This window comes from Phaethon lepturus, unplaced genomic scaffold, assembly GCF_000687285.1.
Source record: "Phaethon lepturus isolate BGI_N335 unplaced genomic scaffold, ASM68728v1 scaffold20580, whole genome shotgun sequence".
NCBI lineage: Eukaryota > Metazoa > Chordata > Aves > Phaethontiformes > Phaethontidae > Phaethon > Phaethon lepturus.
The window spans coordinates 55,378-66,684 of record NW_010512344.1 but is presented as its reverse complement, the minus strand read 5'-3'; the positions used below and the strand labels follow the sequence as shown (position 1 = coordinate 66,684).

The 11,307-nt window shown below is 41.3% G+C and overlaps 1 protein-coding gene across 1 annotated transcript in view; it reads right to left on the bottom strand.

Annotated features, from left to right (window-relative positions):
• Positions 1-11,307, bottom strand: part of SLC25A26 (solute carrier family 25 (S-adenosylmethionine carrier), member 26) — a gene marked incomplete at its 5' end in the record, with an annotated part of 85,871 nt that overhangs the window by 20,883 nt on the left and 53,681 nt on the right. The window contains one exon of the mRNA XM_010286381.1: positions 5,527-5,571. Within this exon, the coding sequence (XP_010284683.1) occupies positions 5,527-5,571 (45 nt within the window). The remainder of the gene's footprint in view (positions 1-5,526; positions 5,572-11,307) is intronic.

The following is an 11,307-nucleotide window of genomic DNA, read 5'->3' as shown; positions in this document are numbered from 1 at the left end:
CCCAGTTTGGCTACATTCCTCTATTTTCTACTTACTCTGTTAAACAGCAACAGATTTGATTGTAAATTTTAGGAGGGAAATAGCATGCGGTTTATTGTTTCAATGATGGAGTTATAAACGCATATTACTGCCGACAACCCAGCTGCCTGGGCAGCAGCATTCCGTAAACTTTTCATTCTTATTAACTTTAAAAATCAGGTGCAATGAGCTCTAACCAAGATTAGAGTCCTCACTCTTCACGGAAACCCATCAAGCAGTCTTCGCACAGCATGCTTCAAGGTACATCTCAAAGGTGTATCTGCCCCAACAACTACAAGCAAGGCTGAGCCCACCCTTGAACCAGACCTGTTCACAGCCTATACTGCCTATATCAGCCCCCAGAAGTTGAGGTCTCTGGAGGGGGAAAGAAGAGAACCAAACAAGTACGCATGCCAGTGCCTTCATGTAGAGCTACAGATCAGTCCACCAGCAGATTTCCCAAGCTCTGTTTCTCTCAAGTGCCTTGTGCCTGGTATGGCAGCTGAACTTGGACAGAAAACAAGGGACCTAAGGAAACGTAAGCCCAACCCCAAGCCTGCCCTCCAATATGTGGGCAGAAACCAGTTTAGGAATAACATGGGCAACATTTGTTCTGACCCAACCAACCTTCTGATACTGCTCAGCCTCACAGGGACATAGTTTGACTCTCCCTATTCTCTTTACTACAGTGCCCTGCTTACTTCACAGGGTGGAACCATGCCCGTGTGTACTCTTCAGACCACTCTCTTCTCCTGAAGCCATCAAAGCATTCCTCTGCTTGTTCAGCATCTTACAGCACTATAGCATGCCACCATAGTCATTACAAAATCCCACAAGAGAGCCCTGCCCATGTATCTCAGCTCCCTGTCTCTAGCTATCGCCTCTGAAGTTCCAACCACATATTCCTCTTTGTAAAACACCTCTTAATTCACAAGATGTACAGATTTGAGAAAATTATCTTACTGCTGAAGCCAGTGACAAAAAAACCATATGGGCTCACTATAGCTGCAGAAAGTCCAAGAGCTTTAGGTTTTTCCCAGCACTGAGACAAAGAGGGAAATCCTGGCCCCACTGAGTGGCAGAAGAGCCAGAACATCACCTTGAGCATGGTCAGTCCAAAATTTTTATCTTTCCTTCCAGGTCCTGGGCCAGCAGAGCAGCACAGTCTGCGCTGGCCCTCCCAGAAAGGCTGCGTGTGCAAGCCTAGGACTTGCTGGCAGACAGTCGGCAGGGTGAAGTCAGCCTGACCCTGATGTTACATAGTCTTAGCAATGTCCAAGTGTCTCGTCTCAGAATTGAACATGCCTAATGAAAAAGACAAAAGGTTCCCAGGATAGTAGGTTTGTTTTCCTTAAAAAGAAACAACCAACCAAACAAAAAATCCCTTGTTTTTCAAGTCTATTCATTTGAGACCTGTGTCCTCCTGTCCCTCCTATTCCTTCTCTCCTCACTGGCTACCAGAGTCTTTTCTCAGACATACAATACATTTGATCTATAAAGAGAGCATCCTCCACATACAGCTGTGTTGGAGTAACTCTCAGAGGCTCTGAGGCACAGCCAACATGCGGAAATACAAAACCCAAGTGGACAGAGTCTTGTTTCACCTGAGATGGGTTTATCTTACACACAGCACTGTTCTCTGAGGGAGCTGACCATTTCCACTCAGCCGTAAGAAGCAAGCATTTTTGACAAGATGTTTCTGGACTCAAACCTAACCAGAGGCTCTTGATTTTGTGGGGTTTTTTTAAACTCTTATTTTGTTGAAAAAAACCCCTGATGCCCTGTATTTCTTCAGGAATTAAAGTTGTCTTTTTTCTCAGTTAAGACTAAAAGAGAAAAAATATGGATTAAAACACAACATGAAACAAATGATAAATCACCTAGGTGCTGTTGGTGGGCACTCAGATATGGTGATTACAAGTGCCGAATAAAATGCCTGAAAAGGACAGAAGATAATACAGAAGGCATGACCTCCACAGTGCTATAGTCTGATGGGCGTGGAGGCTACACATCCCTGGCAGCAGGGTGAAAGCAAGAGAGCTGCGCTAGGCTCCCCGTAACCCACAACAATTTCATGCCAAATACACAGCCCTGTATTTGAAATTTGCACAATGAAGAACACACATATAGTATTTCCAAAGCAAGTTACAGAGGCACCCTGGAAATTCCAGGGCAGCATACAAGGGGACTGTATCTTACAATGTTGTTCTAAAACTTGAACTAATATGGAAGGCAGTGTGCTTGGCTGACATTTGGGAAGCCCACCACATCTATGTTCTGCTGCTTTTCTTTGTGGCCAGCAGGCTTTGAGATGGGATCAGAAGCATTAGCTCCGCCTAAAAAAACCCAAATCTGATCAAACCACTGCTGTGGTAATCAGCCACAGTGCTGCTCTGAGGATTGCTGTAGCAGAGAGTGAATGGGATTTGGAATACGCCTTCTTTTGCTGAACTTTGACAAGAATTCAAAATTGTCTTAGCTGTAAGGCTTAAGCTAAAAAGACAAGGAAGCACTACACTAACTCACCCTAGTAGAGAATTACCTTGTCTGTCCTGAAATCTCATACACCATAGCACAGTCTCCTTCTCCCCTTTGGTTTATATCAATAATCTGTGCCTAAAACAAAACATGGAGAAATTAAGAATTGGGAAGAGAAATTACATTAAGCATACATTATAGTAGTGGATGCTACCTACATCCAAAAAAAGAGGAGTTGGGGTTTTTTTTATTCAAAGTAATTTATTTACTGTTGTTTCTTGAGTCATTTTGAACTAAGACAGGAATCTATTAACTGTTTCTAAATTGTGTGTTCACCTGAGTAACTGGCAGTAAGGCTTGTAGTTGAAGTGGTATGTGTTTCTTTCTAATTACTGCAGTACCCCCTTTGCCAGCATCTATAGCATAAGTAACCTTATAGTTTAGTAACCCATACAATGCTCTCTCTTCTTCTAACTTAGTTTAGTGCATGATACGCAAGTTTACTCTCACATAGGATAGCTGGTCTACATTCACAGAGAGAAGAAAACCGTGCATATAAACTCTGTGGCTAAAGCCCACTGGAAGCATAACGAATCACCAGAGCAGCTTGGAACAAAGCAGGTAGAGAAAATAGGATATAGAAACACCTGATTTGTCGTAGGAATACGACAAGCCTTTATTAGGCTTCTTTAAGCTCAACACCTTGCTGCTGACTGCAGCCAGCACGTATGTGAAGGAAAAGGAAACTCTTCTTCCATGTGCCTCACTAACTGTCCTTCACAGTGGAAAAATATTTTTTCCTCATTTTTGTGGTGATTATCTTGTTTGGGGAATTACAAGACTGGGTGTATCTTCCATCAGCTTATGCAACTTTGTGCTAATGGTTTTAAAAATGACAGAGCCACAGCACTTGCTCTGTTCTCCTCTGTGAGATGACCCATGCACATCATACACAACTGCTCCTGCATTTACTTTCTCAAGTAATTCCATTAATACAGTGCAGAATAGACCCTCAAACACTATCTCAGTAACTCTTCTATGTTCGGGCTTCGTTGCTGTTTGTCCCTTGTCCTTTGCACTCCTACCTCTTCTTAATTACTGTCTCTTCATGCTCCCTTCATGCAGCTGTGAAAAGCCCTACCCTGCATCACACTCCAGCTGATGCTACTGGCCAGTCTGTTGATGGGACCATAATGGTTTTTGTCCTCTGCTGTACTGTTAGGGCAATTTTTTTTTTTTTTTTTTTTTTTTTTTTTTTTTTTTTTTAAGAGTTTTATTCAGATAAACAAAACATATTCTGCTTTCACTGCCTGGCTTTGATGTGACACACCTTGAGCTCTCTCCAGGTGCTGAGCCAAAGTGACTGGAGCATGCAAGACTGATTTTTGCAGTTTTTTACTCCTGGTTCCACAGTCATAAGAATATATTGCGATGGGTTTGTGGAACAAACTAACCCAGTTTTGTTTCTCTTCAGATCTGCACTGCCTTTTTAGATTAAACATGATGTCTCATCCCAAGTGACTCACTAGTCACTCACTAGTAGCTAGCTGGATTCAAACTGTCTTCTTTAAAGCCTGCAATTTAAACAATGCATTTTATTGTCACAGCTACGTGGACATTAGTTAAAACAACTTACATTCTTAAAACAGCTACACGACATTCCTGTTTTATGTGGTTTTGGCAAGAACACTGCACTTTTTCCTCTTTAAGCACCACCACCTCTCGCTCCCGTACACGGCTGCTGCACTAACAATTAGCAGGTCAGGCCAGCACCGCTGCCGAAGAATTTACAGAAAGCCATTCCGAGACACTGGCAGGGAAACAGATTCCTAATAAGGCAGCCAAAGCTTCCCTGTGCAACGGGACAATACCCAGACACCACATCAGGCTGAGTTCATGAAGTACCTACAGAACCCTCTAGAAACGCAGCTCAGTTCTGTGAAAGCTCTTGATGTGTTTCATGCCCCTCCTGCCTGTGGACTCCCCTTTGTATTTGACTCCCTGCAGCCTCTAGATGTAAACATTCACGCTGTGGGCTTGTCCCCCCAGAACAATCCAAGCTACTGATACACAGCAAGAGGTCAAGCTACTGTTCCAACCCAGCATACAAGGACCAAGGAGAACACAACTCCTCCCTAAATAGAAGTAGCAGGGGGCAAGGAAGATCATCACCATTTCCCACCCTTCCAGTACCTCTGCCCAGTGTGGGTCTCCATGCCAAGCTTGCTCAGAAGTCCAGCACCCTTAATAAGAAGAATGTTACTCTCTCTCCAGCTCCTCTTATACATATTACATTTTGCTATGGCACTTTTAACAATCTGCAATAATTTTCCAGGATCTCAAAGCACCTGAAAAACCCTTGCCTTCATTTTCTGCAGTGAGTTAAAGGAAAAACAGAGGGATGGAGAAATTACACGTCTTCGAATCCAACCCTGTGCTCAAAAATCTAGACCCTGGCTCTGTCCATGATAAACAAAGCAAGCAGCTGGTGGGAGAACAGCACATCATTCTGAAAGACTGCACTGTTAAAACATCATCCATTGACACCTTCTTTAAATGACCTTTAAATAAAGTATATGCAGCCAATAAAAAGAGGTTGTCAGTGATGCACCAAGAGTCTCTCCCTGTCTACAAAAACCAGGCTCAATCAGTTTTCTCAGTATCATTTGCAATTTCCTGTTACCTTGAAGAGTGAAACTCTAAAAAAGTTAAAATAAAATTAAAAATATCACACACCACAAGATGGTTCCCACTCTTCTTTAATCAGTAAAAAAAAGCTAGAGCAGAAGATAAGATTTCTGGCATGTTGGAGAGTAAAATTTAGAGTAATATTTAGCTACATATCAGTGGTTAGATATTCCTTGTTATTTGTCAGATACTCAAGGAAATGATCTTCACATGCACAGGTAGGTTGGTATATACTTACTGATTCTTGGACATGCCCATAATTGTGATAATCAAGTTAGATAAGTTACCATGGAAAGCCTTTTCAAAATGTGTAACATATTTCCATCATTAAAGAGGACTTACCTTTAAGGACTCCCAGAGAGGAAACTGTACCAGAGAGAAAGGAATCTGGAGAGGTGGGAAAAGAAAAAAAACCTGACAATGTTACAAAAGCAAATTAGGTTGGCATGTTCCTCAACTGGCTAAATTAGGAACAGTTATTGTTCACTCAGTGAACTGCAGCTTATTACATTTACAAATCTTTACGGACACTTTATGTACGCTGCCATTAAATGACTGGTTTCACTAAAGCAGTTTTACTTTGTTTATCACATTCCCTGCTGAGAGGTTAATGTATTGTTACCAGGGTGGCCTAGAAGAGTAATAAGCAGTATGATCTAGTGCAGGAACATTCTTGGTTTGACATTCAGCCAAGAAAGCCATAAGGATGGTTCAGGAAACACGTACCCAAGGCCAGGAACACAGCTAGGAAAAAAGACATCTTCAGCAATATGCACTCTCACAAATGCTGAGCTGAGAACAGTTGTGCTCCAACCAGGGCTTTGCAGCTGGGCATCATCTGCAAAAACTTTCCTGAATGCCTCCCAGTCACCTCACATTAACAAGCCCCCTTGAGAATTAGAAGCAGGTTGTGAAGAGCTACCACAACCCAACTAAAACCCAAGGGAGAAGCTTGGTGGTTCTCTTCTCATCACCTATAACAAGAGGTTCTTCTGTCCAGCAACAGCTTGTATCTCTGCCTAGGCTCATCCCTGCTGCCATGTGTCTGCAAGCAGTGCCTGTGCATTTCCAGCTCCTTTACAGATTTTGCCCTGATAAATGCCTCGTGACCAACTCTCTTAATACACAGGGGGAAAATGCAAACATACACCTCTGTCAGCTCTGTAGGCTGTGCAGGCTTCAAATGTGTAATAAATCGGTTTTCACCATGAACAGAGAGATTCTTTACAACAAGAGACAAGTTATGCCTTCCCTTATAGCTGCTGCTTCTTCTGATCTCTCCACTAAGTTCTCTGGCTCTTCCACCTCCTTCGCCACTCTGACAAGCCCTGTCCAATACCCACCTCTGGTACCGACTCTGCCTTTGCTATCTCCAGTCAGATATCCGTCTCAAGACATCTCAGCAAAAGGGCCTCCTATGAAAAAGGGGTCTAGCCTGTGCTATAATTGCCCTGCAGCTGTATCTGCAGGTCTGCTTTGCCCCTTCCTAAATGCTTCTGCAGTTATCTCCTCCACTTCCGACAGCCAGTCAGCCCCAGTTTCAAATATTCTTCCAAGTAACTATTTTCTTCTCCTACTCTTATCTTCCTTTCCCAAACACGATGCATGTCAGGTTAGTTTTCCCCCTTATTTAGGCTGATTTTGCAGTCCATGCATAATTTTATTAGTCTCAGAAAGCACTTACGCACCTTTTTCCATGAAAAGTGGTAGACACTCAAAACGGGTCACACAACTAATACATAAATCTTTGCTCTTTGTAATGTGAGTAATGTCATGTTAAAAATATTCACTGAAGACACATAAACAGCTTATTAAACCCAAATTCAAGCTACACAAAGGAATCTGAAATGGTATATCCATTCACCACCGCAAGAATTAAAAGAGTATTGTCTGCTTCACTGTGCTGCAACTAATGATTAATAAATGAGTCTATTAAGTTAATCTACCAGGCAAAACTAAGCTTGACAGACACCTGCCACAGAAAATTTGTTCTCTATTCAGGCAGGAAATGGCAGTGAGAAGAAATCAATGTCATTGCTGTACATTGAGCTGACAAACTGAAATCTCAGAGGAAGTTTGTCATCTTGAACAATGAACAATATCCCTGGTGGCATCTCAGAGCCCCACAATAAAGGTCAGACCTGGCTCTTATTTATCAGGGCCTTGAAACTCTAGTGTAGCAATTAAATTTTGTTTTTAATACTAGGTGAAAAAGTCCAGTTATTTGACAGTAATCTGTGGTAATATATTTAGGAGAAGAGATATATATCTCCACATGCTGCTGCATCATTGTTGAATTGGAGTTAAATGGCATGATTTCTTTGCAACGTAAAATGAAAAGCAACATAATCTTCTATTATATCTAGGCCAAAAAATAGGGGGGGAAAAAAAAAAGAAACAATACCCATTACATTTGCTTCAAATTTGTTAAAAGAGAGAAAAGGAAACGCTCTGGATCCAGCTGTACACCAAACAAAACAAGCTTTCAAATACAGTCTCCCAAGTTTTGCTTTTTTATGCTCGTGAATGAGTGGTAAAATTATGCAGCTGTTAATAAGACAACAAGGGAAGCTTTTGACATAAACTCCTTTTTATGTCCTACTTAGAAGCATTACAACCAAAGAGGAAATTTGTTCACAACTGCCGTTTGATTTTCAGTGTTAGTGAGGTTTGCTTTCCTCATCCCGCTCAGCGGAGACCAGAACTGGATGGGGATTATTGGTTTCACTTTTCCCTGTGCACCCCACAAGATGCTGCGACACGCAGGCTCCCGAAATGCCTGGAAAGGCTTTGGATGTATGTCGGTGGGATCTGCACAGCCGCTGGGCTCCCTCCTCTCCAAGATGCCGGCAGGATAAAGGCCTAAACATTTCTAAGTCATACCTGAACTGAATTTGAAAACTTGCAAAAACCAAACAAGCTAGGAAGCACCACCACCAAAACAAGCAGAAGAGCACCTTTGCCTGCACCAAGGTCGTAATGAAGAGATGTCCTCTATTTCTTACAGTCATTCACTGGAGTCTGTTTAATCAATTTTAATCAATATCCTGATTTAAAAACAAAACCCACACAAGCAATTTCACGGGTACTGGAATGAAAGGGAGTCTGGCTTCCTGCAGATTTGGTTTTTGTCACCAAATTCTCTGAAGCCAAATAATTTCTGAGCCAGGTTCAGCGATCTTCCCACAACAGGGACCTCCATCACATTTCCTCTCGACATCTCTTCTACAGCGGCTGTTGAAAGTTCAGTTCCTATTGCAAGCCTTCCCTCAGATCCTTTTATCACCTTTATTCTCCCCTCTCACACATATTTTCAAGAAACTTATAGGAACTTCTGGTTATCTTTGCAGCCCCTACCTTTCTGCCACATTTCTGTGGCCAGCATGTCCATGGGCTGTGCAGGCTGCTCTGCGTTCATGTGTGCATACACCCTGTTTGCATAAGCTTTATTTCCCTAAGAGAGCAGACACAGCCCACACTCAAAAGTAGGATTAATATATGCAAAAAGAAATAGCTCTGCAAGGGTAACTCATCCAACAATGAAAAAGCCTTTAGATGACTTACTGCCCTTTATTCCTCTAACACGATAGACGTGACAAAATCTTGCAGTCTGGTGACACTTCTTAATTTGAACATTTACAGTATTTCATTCCTTTTCATATTTTTCTTTTTAAAAAGAAAAGCTCTTCAGCAATGAGCAGAATCACACCCTGCCAGGCAGCGATATTTGTGCCTGAAATAGGCTAAGGCAACAATAAAAATGTGGTCCACACATGTGGGTAACTTTCTGCCAGCAAATATGAAACCCTGGCGAGCTCCACCAACCTCTCATTCAACGTTAATAGAAAATAGACAGAGAGTACCAGTTCTCATGTCTGGCCTAATGTTATATAACTGTGCCGTTTGTTCAACAGAGTCAACTCTTACACAAAAAAAAAGTTTAAAGCCCCCAGAGAGCTGTAAATCATTATTCTAAAATGTTTTATACGTTAGTGAAATTATCATTTACTCTGGTCCCTGTAGTCCTTAGCACCTGATGCCTAACTTAATGTAACGAACGTTGCATATTCTTATTTCTACAGATCTACTTAATTTCTCTGATACAGAAGGATTTTAAAAGATTATTTTTAGTAAGTTACTTCTAGAAATAGTTACAGTTCACAGACAGAGCAGATACACACATCTCCACTTCTAAAAAAACCAAACAACCTGCAAGTACTGAAGATTGATGACAGAAAAAAAAGCCCTCCCTCTAAATACTGTTTAATTAAATAAAAGAAATTTAAGGAGGAGCTTAATAATACTCTTTGTAACTACAACACAACATTTCAAAGTAACTCAAAGTTTCAAATTTACCCATTCAGTATCTGATGCTAAATTGCAAGCTGACATTATCCCGAAGGAAATGCAGCAGCCAGGGAGCAAGGAGAGCATGCTGAAGGAGTGGCAAAGGTGGGGGGGGACCCAAAAAAAAAAAAAAAAAAAAAAAAAAAAAAAAAAAAAGGTGGAAGGGTGGGGAAAGGGGGGGGGTAGACCAAAAAAAAAAAAAAAAAAAAAAAAAAAGAAATCCTCATCATCCCATTTAGAACTGGGATTCCCTTCCAAATATGAGAATTCTTTCACACAAAGAGGAAACAGATGTCCATGGCTGGAATTCGCATGTGGCTTTATTCTCTTCTAGGATACAATAAAACTACTCTTCTTCTCATCCTCTGAGCTAGAAATTAAACAGTGGCATGTCATGCAGAGTCCAGCTGTGCTTTCTACCTCCAACCTTTATTAGCAATATATTTAAAAAGAAGAAGAAAACACAGAGGCAGAAAGACAGAAACTAGAAAAGCTTAAGAAATGAAAAACTATGTGGTATGTGTCCTCAAAACAATATAAAACCTACAGATGTTCTTCCTAATCTGTGGCACATGTTTGTTTATTCAGGTTTTCTCTGTCTCCAGTTCAGCGGGCTTTGCTCTCATGAAGCGCTATCTGTTTTTACAAATGTTAAGAGTAAATACTGAAGGAGAGATTGGCATAAAACAGCCAGAGGAGGAAACAGGCTCACCTTGTAAGAGCTTTTTCAAAGCCCCTGAAACTGTACCTCCATCTCAGAAACTGCTCTCACCCATAGCTCCACTGATCCCTACGTTAACAGCAATGGGAGAAAAGGCAACAGTTCCGAAGACGATTTTGACAGTTACGAGTATCACAAAGGCCAACAGCAAGAACACTTGTTCCCTTCAGGGAGAACATCCTGCAGTCATCACAGAGTAGTTCTCAAACTTGCACCTAAACTGGCACTTACATGCACTCTGACAAGGCTCACAGAGGTGCTGTCACTGTTGAAGCCTGTATTTACAGGGAGTACTCCACCACAGTGTCTGTGCTGCAGGTGCCAAACTATGCCTTCTCCGTCATAATTACAAAGAAAAGTCTAATAAGCCTCTTCTGAGTATCAAAAAGTATACTGTTTTCCAAGGATACATAAATCACAAATTTAAGGAGAACAATCGTGCCTTTACATAAGTCCCTTTTACATTCCTTTTTTTTTTTAAAATCAGCTTCTTTATAAAAGATGGTTCTTTTCAAATAGGTTCAAGTTACAGTAGAATAAAACAACCCTGTGTGCCCACTGGAGTTAACATGAAAATATTTCCAATAATAATAATAGTAAATCTGGTTCAGTGCCTTGTCTTCCTAAAAATCTTCATGTGCTTGCCCAATACATCTGGATCATGATAAACTGATATTCCAGCTGAAAATATATCTTCCCCATGATGGGATTTGAAAAGACAGCATGAAATGAGGTAAGCCTCTTCCCTGGTCATGTCAGAGGTCATAGCAATAGACACCATTATATATTGTATGGTATATGAAGAACCATAGCTTTCCACAGGACTGACTAAAGGCAAAGGCATAGAGGAGGTCAGCAGAATCATCATCGATAGTATCCCGAAGGTGACAAAGTTGACTTCTTTTCTTGCAAAGCTTCAATTAATACTGCCTCCTACATCCTCCTTGATAAATTAGACTCCACAAGGAACCTAATGAAGATAATTTGTAATCTTAACATGAATGAAAGACTGTCAAAGCCATCAACCGTGTTCCTGCAGCTCCAAGGGATAAAAG